Source organism: Archocentrus centrarchus, chromosome 22 (genome assembly GCF_007364275.1).
Source record: "Archocentrus centrarchus isolate MPI-CPG fArcCen1 chromosome 22, fArcCen1, whole genome shotgun sequence".
Taxonomy (NCBI): Eukaryota; Metazoa; Chordata; class Actinopteri; order Cichliformes; family Cichlidae; genus Archocentrus; species Archocentrus centrarchus.
In genome coordinates this window covers 8495646-8514564 of record NC_044367.1, presented here as the reverse complement: position 1 = coordinate 8514564, position 18919 = coordinate 8495646, and the positions used below count along the sequence as shown (strand labels likewise).

At 41.6% G+C, this 18919-nt stretch overlaps 1 protein-coding gene across 5 annotated transcripts in view; it reads left to right on the top strand.

The window, feature by feature from the left end:
- The window catches only part of adck1 (aarF domain containing kinase 1), a 107846-nt gene that overhangs the window by 60104 nt on the left and 28823 nt on the right, over nucleotides 1-18919 (top strand). For all 5 annotated transcript variants that reach the window (XM_030719006.1, XM_030719007.1, XM_030719005.1 and 2 more), the window contains 3 exons: nucleotides 13401-13559; nucleotides 16957-17115; nucleotides 18087-18203. In XM_030719006.1, the coding sequence (XP_030574866.1) occupies nucleotides 13401-13559; nucleotides 16957-17115; nucleotides 18087-18203 (435 nt within the window). The remainder of the gene's footprint in view (nucleotides 1-13400; nucleotides 13560-16956; nucleotides 17116-18086; nucleotides 18204-18919) is intronic.

The following is an 18919-nucleotide window of genomic DNA, read 5'->3' as shown; positions in this document are numbered from 1 at the left end:
GTAGCTGCTGCTTGCTAGGTATGCTATGTTTTTATGTTTTGCCATTATCTCTGTGAAGCTAACCAGTAGATTAACTTTAGTCATCATTCTGGTCTCTGCCCTGGACCTGCAGACCACAGGGAAATGCCACACATCTATCTGTTGTCTGTTGTCACTGCGACAATATTTCTTGTACAGTTTTCTTTTTTTAATTTAATAAGTTCATGTATTATTTACAAATTAATAGTGACTAAATAAAGAGACTAGCAGAGCTGTTTCTGGTGGGTACTTAGATCTGTGGTTATTAGTAAAATTACTGTTGATAGTTTCCATAAACAGTGAACAAATGCCCTGATCAAATCCTGATTCTCAACTTTGTACAGTTGTGGAACAGGTATCCAAAATCCTATACTTACATAAATGTTATTAAATACTATTATATATATTATATATATATTATATATGTACATTCTGTAAAAATAAACCTATAGTGAAGTAAAAGTACAAATGTCCTGCATTAAAATATACTTCAAACTCTATATAATTGTTGAATCATTAAAGTGTACACCACAGCTGGAGCTAAAACACTCCTCCCACACCCGTCTTTGCTTTGGCCCCCACCCGAGCCAAGTTCTGCTCAGCCTGTCTGTTCCCATCAGTTGCCTCCGGAGTCCCACAGGGTAACCAAACTTGATGACTCCTTCAGCTTGATGGCTCCTCCGGTGTCCACCATCTGGTTCAGGGATTACCACCATGACAGGCACCATCCACCTTGCAATCGCAGTTCTGAGCAGCAGTCTGAACAAGGGAGGTGCGGAACATGGTCCAGTCGGACTCAATGTCCTCAGCCTTCCTCGGAATGCTGTCGAAGTTCTGCCAGATGTGGAAGTTGAATATCTCGCGGACTGGGGCCTCTGCCAGGCATTTCCAGTGCATGCTCATTATACCTTTAGGTGCGCAAAGCATCTTCCCCCACCACCTGATCCAACTCACCACCAGGTGGTAATCCGTTGACACCTCAGCTCCTCTCTTCACTTGAGTGTCCAGAACATACAGGTGCAGACCTGATAATATGATTACAAAATCCACTGACCTGTGATCTAGGGTGTATGTGCACTAATGGACATCCTTATGTTTGAACATGGTGTTATGGACAAGCTGTGGTTTGCACTGAAGTCCAATAGCTTGGATTCAGATCATGCAGGCCATTGCTCCCAATCATGCCCCTCTAGGTCTCATAGTCATTGCCCACGTGAGTGCTGACATCCCCCAGTAGGACAATGAAGTCACCAGATCGAGCACCCCACCCAAGGACTCCAAGAAGACTGGGTACTTTGAACTGTCATTTGGCTTGTAAGCACAGACAGTCAGGACCCATTACCTGGCCCAAAGGTGCAGGGAAGCTACCCTTTTATCCACCGGTGAAAACTCCAACGTACAGGCAGTAAGCCGAGGGAATACAAGAATACCCATTTCAGCTCGCTGTCTCTCACCAAGGCCAACTCCAGAGTAGAACAGAGTCTAGCCCCTCTCCAGGAGACTGGTTCCAGAGCCCAGGCCTTCGTTGAGGTAGCCCAACTATATCTAGCTAGTATCTCTCAATCTTATGCAGTAGCTTAGGCTCCTTCCCCACCAGAGAGGTGACATTCCATGTCCCAATAGTCCGAGATTGGTCCGCCAGGGCCTCCGCCCTTGGACGCTGCCCAACACACATTTCAAAAGGTCTGTGATGCTATACAACAGATTAATGGGACAGGAGTGCGTAGGCTTCAGAACCTGCCTTTGAATCTTCCGGTTTTAAAGATTAACTTGGATTATTATGTTTTTAATAGTACATGACTTTTGACATAAATGTAATTCCATAGTACAGTGGTTCTCAGTGGTGCCCCACAGTTTCAGAAACACTGCCATAGAGCAACAGTGATGCTCAGCGCAGAGGCAGAGAATTCTGTAGCAACAGTTGCTATGGTACTTCTTCCAGTATATTCAGAAACAACTTTAGGATAAATTAACATGTTGGTGAGTCATCCTCATGGCACTTTGAGTTTCAGTAGTCTTAAGCATCAGATCAAAAGTGGTTTAAGGAAGGGCTATTCTGAAGTGGAAATTGTGGAGGCAGTGATACTTGCTGTAGGCCCTGGATTGAAGCTAAGAAGCTATTTAAATGGTAAAATTGATCAAACCCTAGCCATTCTGAGGCAAATATTAAGAGCCCAGTATGCAGAAAAGAATGCAAGTGTGTTATACTAGTAACTGACTAAAGTTGTACAAGGACTAAATGAAACACCACCACCAGTTTCTCATCCGTGTGCTTGATCTGCACCATTTGCATCTGGTAAAATAAAGAATTAGTCCAAAGCCAGTGCTTCCAGTCCATCATGGCAGGTCTGTTAAATGACAAAGTCAGGGCAGAAATGCAGCTGTATCTGCAGGATGAGTGTAGTAGTGACTAAAAAGACAAACACCACCACTTGCAGAGCATGTCTGAAATTTGTGGAACAGATGGAAGAAGAAAGTGACCCTCTAACAGCTCCTGTGTTATTTAAGTCTTGCAAACCAACTAAAGAAAACCCCCTATTTACAAAAATAGAAAAGAGTAACATAGCAATCAGGAGCTTACAGGTCAAGTGGCAGCACTCTTATATGTACATCATCGAAAAAATGCTGAAGACTGTAGGCAAACTAAGGTGAATGTAACTGGTTTAAAGATATATTGTGTTGCATGTCAACAGGATCAGGGTGAAAATAACCATTGGTTTAAGTGTGGTAGTGGAACACACTGGGCAAAAGGGTGCAGAATAGGAGGCACACCAAAGCAGTTGAGAAACTGGAAGATGTTACGACTGGGGGACACACACCATGACCTCAAAATCCCAAAATGACCCAAAACCTAAGCTTAGCTTACCCAACAGTCATGTGAGCCCACACAGAAATCAGGGGGCAGAAAAAAAAACTCCCTACTCACAATCTTTCAGCACCCTTGCAAGAAGGTTGCACAGTTGGTAGGTAAAAAGTATCTTGTTTAGTGCAAAATGAAAAACACCAGGAATCAAACTTTGTGGGACACTGGAGCCCAGGTATCAGTGATGAATAAGGCATGGAAGTCCCAGAATTTGCCTGATGTGAAAGTCCACCCCATTAGTGAGTTGTTCAGCAAGAATGAGCTGCTGGATCTGAGAGCTGCCAGTGGGTCAGGAATGCCCTTTGAGTGCTGGGTTGAGATTAATCTGTATGATCCAAAGGCTAAAACAACAGGGTCTGATGAGATTCTATTCCCAGTACTAATGAGAAAGGATATATTACAAGACCTTAGGGTTTTAATGTCATTGAGGGGATAATGAGAGAAAGAAAACCAGACTCAAACCAGTGAAAGATTAGCTTTGCTCAAAAAGTCAGAGGGTAGTGTCAGGAAAGGCAGATGTACTGCTTAACATAATTCAGGAGGCCACAAGTGAGAATCTAACCCCATTAGGGCTGGGAGCACACCTGTTGTAGTTTGAGGATGACAAAAAAACAGTGCATTAGGTGTCCTGTCAGAACAGATTTGAAAGTGAAAGCTAAAATGATCTCTGAAGCTGAAGAGTGTCTTTCACTGGAGAAGGGACTAAAAATATACTGTCAGTTGATCAATGTTTCCTGCCCTACTGTCAGAAAAGTGATCTCTGTTGAATGCTACAAAATGGATGGAAAAGTAGTTGTAGTACAGGCACTCAAGACACCCCCCACTCCTCTACAAACAATAGAGAACTGCATAAACTTCTCGGTTGTTCTAGAGAATAGGACCACTATAACTGAAAGCACCCTCAGCATACTTGGATCTGATTTGAGGAACATTTAAAACAGCTCTCTTATTTCATATTTTAACTAGCCAATACTTAATTTTTAATGTATCTGTTCCAAATTTACAGATCCTGATTAATTGATGATAAAAAAGACCTGTCAAAATTTTCAGCTTCTATCTTTAATAGTTTTGACATATAAAGTATAACTTAAAAACTATTTGATATATGAAGCCAAAATTTCACAGCAATCAATCACTTTGGACCACAAAATTTTTATGCAAATCAGAGATGTTCGAGCAGAAAATATTTTAAAATGTGCACATTTGAGATGGAATGACCCAAAGGAAAACTGGAGTGACTGTAAATGAAAATATGCATGCCTATAATTGCACTACCATTGAATCACCTAGGTACTCTAGTGTTTACTTGCTTTTTTGTGGAAAACACCATTTGCCAGTTGGTAAAAATGTCAACAAATGATGCATAGGATATTGCATCCAAAAGCATGCAAATGTTTACAGCAAGAGGAAAAGCATACTGTAATTAGTATGGTGCTTTCAACAGGTGATGGGGTCCTTGTGAGGAATATGTCAGAGTATGGAGGGCCTGGCAAATTGTGCTCATACTGGAAAGTTCAATACATATTGTGGTCATATAAAAGGGAGAAAGCAGCCCAGTGTACAGTATGAGGTAAAGCCTGAATGTGGCACAGGGAGAATACGAATCCTGCATCACAACATGTTGATGCCATGTAATGCTTTGCCTTTTGAAGAGCCAGCATGGAGTATGGGGGAAGTAAATCCTATGTTAAGCTAAAGAAAAGACAGTATGCCAAAACAAATGAAATATCAGAGGACCCAATGAATTCAGATGGGGATGAACAGTATTGGGCCCAGAGGTTTAGATGTCTTCAACACCAGTCTAGCAATCAGAATGCTGTGCCTCCAGTAACTCCAGAAACAGCACACTAGCCTGAGCATGGTCCAGAACCAGGGGAGTCTACCTTAGAATCCAGTGCAAGTGTTTATGGACAATAAGAGCACTTTGGGGTGGCTGTAGCTCAGAAGGTAGAGCAGGTCACCTACTGATCGGAAGGTAGGCGGTTCGATTCCTGGCTGCTCTGGGCTGCATGCCAAAGTATCCTTGGGCAAGATACTGAACCCCAAGTTGCTCTCCGACGCTTGAATGTATGTGAATGTTAGACAGTAAGCACTTAGCTTAGTTAATCATGGAAGTGCTTGTATGAATGGGTAAATGTAAATGTGTTGTATAAGTGCTTTGAGTGCTCAGACAGAGTAGAAAAGCGCTATATAAGAACTAGCCCACTGAGAGTGATACTGCAGAGGTAAAATAAACTGTTCAGTCTGCAGACCTGCTCAGTGATCAGGAGCAGTAACGCGTTACTCTAATCTGACTACTTTTTTCAGTAATGAGTAATCTAATTCATTACTATTTGTAGTCCAGTAAACAAATTAAAGTTACTTAACCAAGTCACCGTGCGTTATTATTTTTCTTCTTGCATCTCGGGGAGTGATGTCTGCCCGATGCAAAAACTAAGTCATGGTTTCAGCACGAGGACAATAATACCACACAGTGACACAAACATGAACAATGGAGGGAGGAGCTGCCGGTGTTTATATAAGCCCTTCATAAATAATGTTGACTGCACTCTATTTACCAATAAGCAAAGACATTACACATAAAAGCACTTAGAAAATTGGAATCACTTTATGGCAGACGATCAACTTTTGGCACAACACGGCAGCTGTTGACTGTAAATAATAAAGTAACTTAGTTATTTCTAAAATTAAGTAATCAGTAAGGTAACTAAGTTACTTTTTTAAAGGAGTAATGAGTAATCAGATTACTTTTTTAAGGTAACTATGCCATCACTGATCAGACAGAAAATGCCAAGAGCCTTGGAAGAAATAAAGTCCTCAAAATAGGATTAACTGTATACATCTCTTATATTGGTTATTAGCATTGATCACATACTATGAATATTTCTTTAGCATGGCTACAACTTCCTCAAACTCCTCAGGAACTGAACGTGAATCTGCAGGGTCCATGGTTGGTCAGGTCCTGCTGTCATAAAATGGCTGTGTGGCAGGCAGGATGTGGACTCAGATGTAGAACTTGTGAGACAGGAATAAACTAAAAACTGAGCTTTAATGCTGTTGCTTAACAAAATACAAAGTATAACACAGTTGCAGGGCAAGAGCACAACCAGGAAACAAGAACCAGGGAGTCACACAACCATGAGTGAGGATGGAACAAAAGACAAAGGTAGACTAAGACAATATAAAGTCACAAGATAATGAGGGGAGAGGACACAGGGAACACAGCTGAAGACAATTAACCTCATTAGTTGGAGGGGGGAAGTTAAACTAAACACAAAACGCAGAAAACAACAGCTGTCAAAATACAACGGAAAACAACTAACCCAGATACAGTGACTATGACAAACAAACTTGACACAGGAAGACAAAAAGACAAACACAGAGACGGATGGAACAGAATGGGATCACAAGAGGGAACTAAAAAATATATTTCCAATTTAAAGCAAGTAAAGAACTAAAGGTACAGCTAAGACAAAACTCACAAGCCCCAGGAAATACAAAATAACACCGTTAACAGTAGTCTGTGGAGCTCAAACATAAATTCCATTGCAAAACAAAAAAGAAATCATGAACCCACAAAAACACAAAACCCTGGGTCCAAGAGCCAGGGACATGATGCTGAATGGTCTAAGTTGCCAAATTGATATTTAAAGTGTTTATTGATTCACATTGTGAAGTGCTGCATTGAGTTACATGCAAGAAGACATTTCACCTTAAAAGTTGCTGGTAGCTGCTGGTTTACACATTGGTGGTTAAAAAGTAAAACCAAATTAGGAACACTGTTGCTTCATTCATCAGTCTTAAACTGTTACATGTCTTACTGCCATCATGTTTTAGTGCTTCACAAATTTTTGCTGGGTGGATTGCATTAAGACAGTGGGATAAGGATGTTTCGGATGTTAGAGTTTTTAGAGCTATACCTTTCATTTCATTTCTATGGTTAAGTAATCTGTTTCTCTTCTGTACTGTAATGATTTATGTGATCTCTTCCAGCTGGGAATGTAGCCAGCTGCCATCAGGAAAAATGGCCACCTTACTACAGACACAGACATCAGTGTGTTGCCATCCAACTGTGAGGCCTCAGGGGCCATTTTACTTGTGCCACAACTCATTTCAGGGAACGTATGTCACTGTGGGTCTGCCCTGAGGGAGCAGGTCCCACATGCACACATTACCATGTTTATTAACTCCACAGCTGAGATTAACATAAGTAGTGATTATGTAGGAGAGTCTATGAACCAGAGGCTACAAATCAGACACTGGTGACAAAACCAGATCTGCCACCACTAGAAACAAATAATAGACATTGGACTGTTAGTATCAAGCCTCTTTTTAACCTGTTTTTTTTTAGAATAATCTAAATTTTAAGAATTATTAATGTTTAAATGTCACTGGGATTCCTCAGATTTTTCTCTGCTCTTTAAAGTGACAGTCTCAACTGAGAAATTACATGTTAACCCATGTTAACCTATGAAGGCACTTTTTGCATGATAGATCCCACTGGATGCTCATTGGCCTAGTGGGTAGACATTGGTGGGCGCAGATAATTTCCTTCCATTTAGCATATTTGCATAATGAATAACTCAGTTGTTCCCACACAGAATCATGTGCTGCATGTATAATTGATCATTCTATGGCATCTCCTACATGGCTTATGTTCAGCCAGTACCTGATGGGCCAACATTGTGTTCAAATTAGCTTCTTTTCATGTTTCACTAGGTAAAACCAACAGGGGAATTTGCCCAGTGTTAACATTTGAAATATGAATATGAAGCTGTCCAGTGGAAGCCTGCTAAATACTATACTGTGGTAGATGAGGCTGAGTACCATACCATACCATACCATACCATACCATACCATACCATACCATACCATACCATACCATACCATACCATACCATACCATACCATGTTTATTTATAAAAGCACTTTAAAACAACTACAGATGACAAAAGTGCTGTACATTAAAACATACATTAAAAAAAAAAAGGGAACTCCTTCGAGTTTAAAAACTATACAATTTCAAACTAGGTCTCGGTGGGGTCAAAAGCCAAGGAAAAAAAAAGGGGTTTTAAGATGAACTTTGAAAGTGGACAGTGAAGGGGCCTCTCTAACATGCAAGGACAAGTTATTTTACAATTTAGGAGCAACGATAGAGAAAGCTCTGTCCCCTCTGAACTTCCTTCTGGATCTCGGTACTTCCAGGAGCAGCTGGTCTATTGACTTGAGAGACCAACAAGGTATCTAGGGGTAAGGAAGCTCAGAGAGGGAAGGCGGGGTAAGAATGTGAAAAGATTTAAAAACAAACATACGAAATTTAAAATGGACCCTAAAATATACAGGCAGCCAGTGAAGTGAGGCCAAGACAGAGGTTGTGTGCTCTCTCTTTCAAGTTCCTGTCACAAGTCAGGCAGCGACATTTTGAACCAGCTGCAGACACGAGAGTAGCAACTGGCTGACTCCCACATAAAGTGAGTTACAGTAATCCAGATGAGATGAAATAAAAGCATGGTTCACTGTTTCAAAGTGCTGCCTAGAAAGAAAAGATTTCACTGTTGCCAGTTGCCTTAAATGATAAAAACTGGATTTAGCCACAGCTCTAATTTGGTTGTCCAATTTAAAATCACTGTCCACCTCCAAGGGTCCCGAGTTAACAGAGGACGATTCACAGGGGCTACTGGGTCCAAACACCATCACCTCTGTTTTCTTTTCATTAAAATTTAAAAAGTTCGAGGCCAACAAAACTTTAAAATTATCTAGGCATGCCAGGAGCTGTTTTATGGAAGGGACATCCTTGTGCTTCAAGGGCAAATAAATTTGGCAATCATCAGCACAACAATGAAATGAGATCCCATGTCTTCTGAGGATAGAACCCAGAGGCAGTAAATAATTTACTCAGATGGCAATTCATTGACAGTCATTTAAAATCTATGCCTTTTGTTAATAATTTTTTTCCTCATTTGGAATCATTTTAAATAATTTTGAGATTTGAATTAAGATTTCTTGCAAGCCTCATAGGCATCCATAACCTCTTTTCCTTGAAATGCTGTTCAGATACTGGCTTGATGACACTACACAATTACAGTACCAGTCAAAAGTATTTACACACTACACAGTCAAAATTGTGTCCATACTTTTGACTGGTACTGTATATAGCAAAGAGATGAGCAGACCCTATGATGCTGATGATTACATTTATTTAAAAAAATGTTTTGACTAAAGAATGCAAGCCTGTTTGTCACAGGGGTCTGTGTCAAACAGGCTTGCAGTCTGAGCTTGGGCTGTTGTGTTTATTTTGTATAAAAATACAATAATTACTCCCAGTCAGTACTTTATATTCTCCAGGGTCCACTCTCAGCTCAGGGTCCAACTGAATAAATCTTTAATTAAAACCTCAAATGGCATCAATATTACTCTTGCTAAGTATTACAAACACATTGGCAAATAGTTTGACACAAGTTAGAGTACCTCTCTGTGCTAGATGTTTGGCTTTTGAAATTTGTTCTCCCAATCAGATGATTAAAATCATATGCATTTTAACTGTCACACATCATAAACAATCTATTTTTTTTTCTCAAAAAAAGTCCTTTTCACCATCTCCCCAAATTATATGACTAGTTGTACTTCCCATCATCACTTATGATTTAAACCTGTATATCATAGCCTACTATGCTGGAGGGACTTCCTTACTTCCAGACTTTAATAATAAAAGCTAGACTGTAAGGAACTGTCCTCAAACTAGAGTCCTTCATTCTCCTTTGATATCTTACACTTTTATTACCTAGTGCTTTTTATGGATCTTCCAACTGTTTTTAATGACTCTACAGCTGTTGATTCTCTTATAAAACACATTTTATTCTCAGCGAGGCTGATTGGATTGAATAAAGATTTAATAATCCTTATCCCTATTTGCATGACTGTATCAATTTTTATCTGATGGATTTGTTTCAGACATGTTCATAAAATTCTATAATTTTTGTAAGATGGACAAACACAAACATTTTAGCATAAACAGTACCCCACGAACTTCAAGATAGTGCAGCGTGTTAGAGCAGTTGTGTTTTTTTCATGTGCACTCTGCCCTTTGCCTTGTTCACGTGATAGATTTGTATCTACGAGGCAGGGCAGCCTTAGGGCTATTTGGCAGATCTAAAGCATATAAGTCTGTTCTAATAACGCCAGGTCCTCTTTAACATTCAAACCCACACACTAATTAATGTGTGAATGCTGAGAGTCCACAGAGACAAATTAAAGCTAATGAGGGACTACCTCTGCTCAAAGAGCACAGTGGATGCTAAATGCTCAGTTCTTTGATATGTGGGTGGGCAGAGCGTATCAAAAGTTACTGGACTACTGTCTTTACATAATTAATATGCCTCTTAGTGTACACTGTCATCACAGATATTTTAAAATGCTTATTTTAAAAACAGCGCAAAGCCATTGTAATGAAGCATTTTACTGCCCCCCACTGTTCCGTCTTGTGTTTTGGGTTCTTCCCTCTCAATAGTTTCATGGGTTGAGCAGTGCCAATTCCAAACTCAGATATAATTTCCTATCCTTTTTTTGCTATGGAAACTCCTCACCAGATTTTATTGTTATTGGGCCACTTACTCATTTAGTTATTGGAGTATGTAAAACAAAATGGGTGACGTGTGTTAGAAATACACTGCTCAAAAAAACAAAAACAAAAGGAACATTGAAAATACATCAGATCTCAAGGGGGGAAAAAATCATGTTGGATATTTATACTGGACTGGGTAATGTGTTAGGAACGAAACACATTACCCACATCGTTTGATGAAAATAAAAATTATCAATCTATAGAGGGCTGAATTCAAAGACACCTCGAAAATCAAAGTGAAAAATGTATGCGGCAGGCCTGGCCATTTTGCCAAAATTTTATTGCAGCAACTCAAAATGGTACTCAGTAGTTTGTATGGTCCTCACATGCTTGTATGCATGCCTGACATTGTTGTGGCGTGCTCCTGATGAGATGATGAATGGTGTTCTGGGGGATCTCCTCCCAGATCTGGACCAGGGCATCACTGCGCTCTTGGACACTCTGAGGTGCAACCTGGTGGCATCAGAAGGACCGAAAGATAATGTCTCAGAGGTGTTCTGTTGGATTTAGGTCAGGCAAGTATAGGGGCCAGTAAGTGGTATCAATTCCTTCATCTTCCAGGAACTGCCTGCATATTCTTGCCACATGAGGCCTGGGTTTGTTGTGCACCAGGAGGATCCCAGGACCCGCTGCACCAGCGTAGGGTCTGAAAATGGGTCCCAGGATTTCATCCTGATACTTAATAATACTAACCCACTACAAAACTGTTCATGCTGAGCGATGTTACAGGCAGCATAACATTCTTACCAGCTTCTCCAGACCCTCTCACGTCCATCACATGTGCTCAGGGTGAACCTGCTCTCATCTGTGAAAAGCACAGTGCACCAGTGATGGACGTGTCAATTCTGGTATTCTGTCACAAATGACGATCGGGCTCCACGGTGCGGAGCAGTGAACACAGAGCCTACTAGAGGATGTAGGGCCCTTAGGCCACCCTGATGAAGCCTGTTTTGAATTGTTTGGTCAGATACATTCACACCAGTGGTCTGCTGGAAGTCATTTTGTAGGGGTCTGGCAGTGTTCCTCCTTACACAAAGGAGCAGATACAGCACATCCTCCACCATCATCCTGTGCACTGGCTCCCTGCAGGGCTGTGTGCTCAGCCCACTGCTGTACACACTAATGACCCGTGCCTGCAGAGCTTACTACGAAAACAGCCTTGTGGTGAAGTTTGCAGATGACACAGTGGTGGCTGGTCTCATCAGCCACAGGGACGAGTCAATGTACAGCCGGGAAGTAGAAGACCTGACACGCTGGTGCAAAGACGTGTCCTAAACATCTAGAAGACCAAAGAGATGTTGGTGAATTTTCATAGGACTGGCGCAGCACCCCCTCCTCTCTACATTGAGGGAATAGTGGTGGAAATGGTCCCTCCCATCAAGTACCTCTGTGTAGACCTCACCAAAACACTCCTGGCGCACCAACACCACAGCTGTAATAAAGAATGCCCACCAACACTTGTACTTCCTGAGGAAGTTCAAGCGGCGGGGCTAAAGACAGAAATCCTCAGGTCCTTATACAACTGTGTGGTGGAGAGTGTCATCACCACCTGCCTCACTGTGTGGTACGCTGGGTGCACAGTGGTGGAAAAGGAGGCACTGCAGAGAGTGGTTAAGTCTGCACAGAGAACCATCGGGTACAGTTTACCACTGATCAAGGACAGATGCAGGGAAAGAGCTATCTGCATTCTCCGTGACCACACCCACTCCACACACAGACTTTTCACTTCTCTCCTGTCTGGAAGGAGGCTGCTCTGCATCCGGGCAAAAACATCGAGGCTGAAAAACAGGTTCTACCCGGATGCAGGCAGACTGCTGAACCATTCCACCTCCATAGACTGCTGAACCCCATAGACTGACTAGACACCCCACATCACACATATCAAACAGCATCACCACTACACCTTAAACCACTTCAAGTTGTTGCTGCTATAGTAGAATGCTACTTTACCTGTTTTTGGTTTTAGCTTAGTGTGTTCACATTCTATTTTTACTTATCCTGGTTTAGCTACTTATTTATTAGTTATTTTTCTGTACTTATTTAAATTCTATTAATTTTTATTTATTACTCTAATCCTATGTTTGACTTTCACTGAGACCTGATTATCTATATTTCGTTCACACAATGTCTCACAGTCTGAATGACAATAAAGCTGAGTCTGAGATACTGGTCCTGCTGGCGGATTAAGGACCTTCTACGGCCATGTCTTGCTCTTGTAGAGGAACTGTCTGCCTCCTAGAGTCTCTTTCATGCTCTTGAGACTGTGCTGGAGGACACAGCAAACCTTCTGGTGATGCCATTCTGGAGTAGTTGGACTACCTTTGCAACTTTTGTAGACCTCATGCTACCAGTAATGACACTGACCCTAGCCAAATGCAAAGCTAGTGGAAAAACAGTCAGAAGAGAGGAGGAGGGAAAAGATGTCAGTGGCCTCCACCTGTAAAATCATTCCTTTTTTGGGGGTTGTCTCATTGTTGCCCCTCTAGTACACCTGTTGTTAATTTCATTAACACCAAAGTGCCTGAAACCGATTAACAACCCCCTCTGTGGTCCCAGTGGTAATAGGAGCATTAGGAATTGTAAACCCGAAGCTGGAAGAGCAGCTCTAGCAGATTCTAGGCATAGCATCGGGGATATCTGTCCAGAAGAGTGCAGCTAACATACTGCACTGAACCCCCAAACTCCCAGGCCTCTGGTAGAGGACCCAAGCTTGAGGAACACACACATAATAATGCCCAGGGGGTGAGAGGGAGATTTTTATAGCAATACTTTTTTATTATATTGATGTTTGATAGTAGATATCATCTGATTGCTCCCATCTCCACACCCCTTTCTCTTCTCTTTATTATTCTCTATCCCTAATTTACCCTCTGTCTCCATTCTTGTGTCTCTCCTGCAGTTATCAGAATTATTTGTCTCCTTTGAAGAGAAGCCTCAGGGTGCAGCCTCCTTAGCACAGGTCCACAAGGCAGTGCTACATGATGGAAGAACAGTAGCTGTCAAAGTCCAACACCCCAAAGTCCAGAAACAAAGCTCCAAAGACATAGTGGTAATGGAGGTGAGTCTACGTCTTTTGAACTTCTGTTAAATAAGTTAAGAAATGTTGGGATCTCCTATTGGCCTAATATGGATCACTATCTAATTCAAGTTTGTGATCAAGAGTCCCTCACAACTCAGCAATAAGGAAAATTTATTGACAACAACTTTGCCAGATTTGGTTTAAAAGTTTGTTGAAAAAATGCTAGAAACCCACTCTTGGACAGTTGAACAATTTTTTAAAAACTAGGATTCACTTTTCTGAAGCTCAACTGTTACAGTTTTTTCCCAGTATTACTGATTGCTGTGGATTGCTCTTGTCCACTGGTCAACAATTTCTGGCGGAATTATTGTAATACAATGTCAGAAATACTTGCTATAAATGTAAACCCCTCCCCCCACATTACTCTATTTACTCTGCCATATTTCTACTCCCAAATATGGCAATACAGACAGCTGTCTATCAGTCAGCTTGTAGTTTTAACATTTGCTTCACTACTGGAAAGACAACATTTCCTGTGGAAATCGAGAAGTGCCCCTTAATGTCCAATGCCTCCAGGACATAATGTCTTTTTTGAGCTAGAAAAGATCAGGCATTCACTATGAGGTAATTCTGGAAAGTTTCTTGACAATTGGCTGCCATTTCAAACATTCTTCAACTCTTTAAAATTTCTGCCTCATGTTTGTTGAGACCCTACACCATACTATTACTATTATTAATATTACTTACTACTTATTAGCTTTTGCATTTACTTGTTTATTTTTCTTATTTAGTCTGCTTTGCGTGTGTTTGTATCTTTTTTTTCTCTTATTAAAAAGACAACACAAAAACCCCTGAAAAATATAAATATGTCCTGTCTTAGTTTTTGATATTGCTGTTGTTGTGACTTGCTTGTACAAGAGGGTTGTTCTGTCCTGGTGCACCATATTTTGTGTTGTTTGTTCAATAAACATATAACAAAAAACACAGACAAGAAAAAAAAGTCCTTTTATATCTAAATTTATTTTTGAAATGAGAAAGGATATCTCTTTGATCTCAATAGAGTCATCAGATTCAAACCAAGATGCTCTAAAGTTAGAAAAAGATCAGTTGAGTGTGCTTTTCTAACTTCCATTCAAAAGCACAGACAGGTATTCATGCACAGAAACAGTATATTCAGCACTGACTGAGTGCATATACATTTGCCTGTACCTTGAAACTGTTGTCCATACTTGCTATATGGCAAGTATAATAGGACTCTGACAGAGGGAAGACCTAGGCCACTACCTAGTGTGTGGAAATGCTAGGGACCTGATTTAGACTTTTGCGTTGGGTCTTTGCGGGGCCTATGGGTCTCTGGACCCTACGTTGTAACCTACACTGTCGACCTGATGTACAGTTACATTTCTCGAGAGGTGTGAGACAAATTAAGTCGTAGGTTACAGCTTAGGGTTCAGAGAGTTATCTGGTTATGTATGTAGGCCTCGCAAAGACCAGACGCAGAAGTCTAAATCAGGCAGTAGGGGGAGGGTTGGGCTGGGAGTGGTGGGGAAGGAAATTGTGCTGCATTGTTTTAGCTTGGGAACTGAATAATTATTTGATTTTAAGCCATATGCCAAGGAAGGGTCTACAAAAGGTGTACAAACATTGATTTCATGACTGAAATCCAAAGGCAAAATTCCCCGACCTTCTCGATGCCATTTTTTCTACTGCAGTCAAACCTGATACAAAAGCAAAACCGCTACCATTGTTCCTGTCCCCAATAAGCCAAGGATCACTGGACTAAATGACTACAGACCTGTGGCACTGACTTCTGTGGTCATGAAGTCATTTGAGCGTCTGGTGCTGTCCCACCTCAAGTCCCTCACAGCCCCCCTTCTGGACCCCCTGCAGTTTGCCTACAGAGCCAACAGGTCTGTGGACGACGCCATCAACCTGACTCTGCACTTCATCCTACAGCATCTGGACTCCCAGGGAACCTACGCCAGGATCCTGTTTGTGGACTTCAGCTCTGCCTTCAACACCATCATCCCTGATCTCCTCCAAGACAAGCTGTCCCAGATGAACGTGCCAGATCCCATCTGCAGGTGGATCATTGACTTCCTGATGAACAGGAAGCAGCACGTGAGGCTGGGGAAGAATGTCTCGGACTCCCGGACCATCAGCACCGGCACTCCTCAGGGCTGTGTCCTCTCTCCTCTGCTCTTCTCCCTGTATACCAACTGCTGCACCTCTGACCACCAGTCTGTCAAGCTTATTAAGTTTGCAGACGACATGACTCTCATCGGACTCATCTCAGACGGGGACGAGTCGGCCTACAGGATGGAGGTCAAACGTCTGGCGTCCTGGTGCAGCCACAATAACCTGGTACTGAACGCCCAGAAGACAGTGGAGATTATAGTGGACTTTAGGAAGCACACAGCCCCTCTACCCTCCATCATCCTGACTGCCACCCCCATCACCACAGTGGACTCTTTTCGCTTCCTGGGAACTACCATCACCCAGGACCTCAAGTGGGAGCCCACCATCACCTCTGTCATCAAAAAGGCCCAGCAGAGGATGTACTTCCTGCGGCAGTTGAAGAAATTCAACTTGCCAGCAAGGACCACGGTGCAGTTCTATACTGCCATCATTGAGTCCATCCTCACCTCCTCCATCACTGTGTGGTACGCTGGAGCCACCACTAGGGACAAACAGAGACTACAGCGCGTTGTGCACTCTGCTGAGAAGGTGATTGGCTGTAACCTCCCATCTCTCCAGGACCTGTACACCTCCAGGACACTGGGGCGTGCAGGTCGGATCACAGCCGACCACTCTCACCCTGGGCACAGACTTTTTGACCCTCTCCCCTCAGGCAGGAGGCTACGGTCCATACGGACCAGAACCTCCCGCCATAAGAACAGTTTCTTCCCCTCTGCTGTTGGACTCATGAACAATTACCCTAAGACTGTTACCACCACCCTCCACAAACGCTGATGACCCTATGTCTATGCACCTGTCTGACTGCACTGATGTACATATTAGTGGAATATAGTCTACATTTTTTTATCTTTTAATTAGTCTCTGCACTGTATATTTTGTAATTTTGTAATATTGTGCTATAGTTATAGCTCTAATATCTCTGTATATTTGCAATTTGTATACTTGTATATTGTCTTATAGTTTTTATACTTATTTGTTTTTTTTCTGTAAGCACGAAGTACCGCAGCAATTTCCTAATGCTGTGAACCTGTTCACCCATATGGCAATAAAAACCTTCTGATTCTGATTCTGATTCTGATTCTGATTCTGAACATCACTTTAAGCCTATATATATATATATATATATATATATATATATATATATATATATATATACATATAGAGGTATTGTTGTATATATGTTCACTGTTTTATTATGCGTAAGAGTAAGGCTGATTCTTGTTCTTATAATTTCAAGGTATTGTTGAAGGCAGTCCATTGGCTCTTCCCAGACTTCACCTTAATGTGGTTGGCGGAGGAGGCCAAGAAAAACATGCCTCTGGAGCTGGACTTCCTTAATGAGGGACACAATGCTGAGAAGGTGGCCAACATGCTTGCCCACTTTCCCTTTCTTAAGGTACCCATATGGAAACACATTAAAATTTGGCTTTTTCTTCAAACAGCTAGGTTTAATTTGAGACATGGTGTTTCAAGTCAAGGTCCTTTTGTTTCATTTATAAAACTGTATTCTCAGGTGGCTTAGTGGTGAAGCTGGCGACCACATACATATACACATATACCGCGGTGCGGGTGGTGCGGGTTCGAGTCCCGGCCTGTCGCCGATCTTCCCTTGTATCTTTCCCCCATTTCCTGTCTCCCTCCACTGCCAATAAAAGCCACTGTGGCCAAAAATGCAAAAAAAAAAAAGAGTTTTGTACAGTTAATAGAGGTTAGACTTTTTTTTATCATGTATGAGAGCTTCCTTTTTGCTGCCTATCGGCTTCTTCTGTATTCTCTGTTAGCAGAATCCTTGCAAACCATATTTTCTTTACAAGAATGTCTTTTGCTTCATCTTTTTTATTTGTTTCATCTTATGCCGCATGCTTTAATTGTAAGTTGACATAAAACTTAGCAGAATGACAGAGGATTTTTGTGCAAATGTGGTCCAACAGAGTTAGTAAAACTTTGATATGACATGAACAAGACTATCCTATATTGTTATGTTGCACTAGTAAGTGCATAAGTGTTATGTTATAAAGTACTATATTTCTGCTGTATACGGTAATAATGAATTGAGTTGAATTGAATTGAATTGAATTGATTTTTACCACATAACCAATACCAGATCCATCCTACTTAGCGAAGTAACAGCTAGCTGGATTGCCCTTACCTGGTATCAGTTTTTTTAAAAGAATATTAAAATCAATTGTTAGACGGTGAACTTAATCATAGCATGGAACAGAATTCAAAATAGTACCAGCATGAGAACTTAACCTTTGATCTAATGCACCTCTGCACAACTGCTGCACAGGAAACTGGAGAGTGAGTGAAAGTGATAATGGTCTAGGAAAAACGTGTGCATCCCATCCTCCATTGCTCTCTCTCCAGATTCCCACGATCCACTGGAATCTTTCTACAAAGAGGATCCTGACCATGGAGTTTGCAGATGGGGGCCAAGTTAATGACAGGGACTACATGCAGAAACATGGCATCAATGTCAATGAGGTACTGCATTTAACCCATCAACACTGTGTTTGTGTTGATGGATAATGGTTAATAGTGTATTGACTGATTATCGAGGCCATGCACTCACAGGTGTACACTCATTTGCAGCTGCTGTCTGAGCTCACACAGCAGAGCTGCCACATCAGCCCCTCAATCTGTATCTACATGACGCCTCCTGGCATAATGTTAAGTGTAGATCATGTGTAATATGATGGAAGTCAGGGCCCAACATACTGTAATTACATGCATAAAACAGAAGAAAACTAGAAGGTTTTTCGGAGTGCACTTCCTGCTCCAATTCCAAAGCCCTCTTTCATAATTAAAAAACAAACACATACATAAAATGTGCATGTGAAGTCACACATAAATGTGAGCATTAAGCAGCAATGAAGAGTATTGTAAGACAGCTGATGAGATGGATGAGCGTGTCATAAACACACACATCTGCATGCACACATGCGCAAGACTTCTTGGGATCTGCAATTTTAAAGATTCAGTATTGAAGTGCAACTTTTGAAGTGCACACCATTGTGCTTGTGGCATCTGCTTTCTGCTGCTCCCCATAAGAAGCGTTTCAGATGGCGAGGAAAATGAGGAGGTGTGAAGGTCAGGATGAAGGCTTTTTCTCTGGGATTCGGGTGTGAGCTGGCAGTGGCTTCATCCTGTTGTTCTGAGTTTCCCGGACTTATCAGATCTGATCCAGCTGATGTCATCTT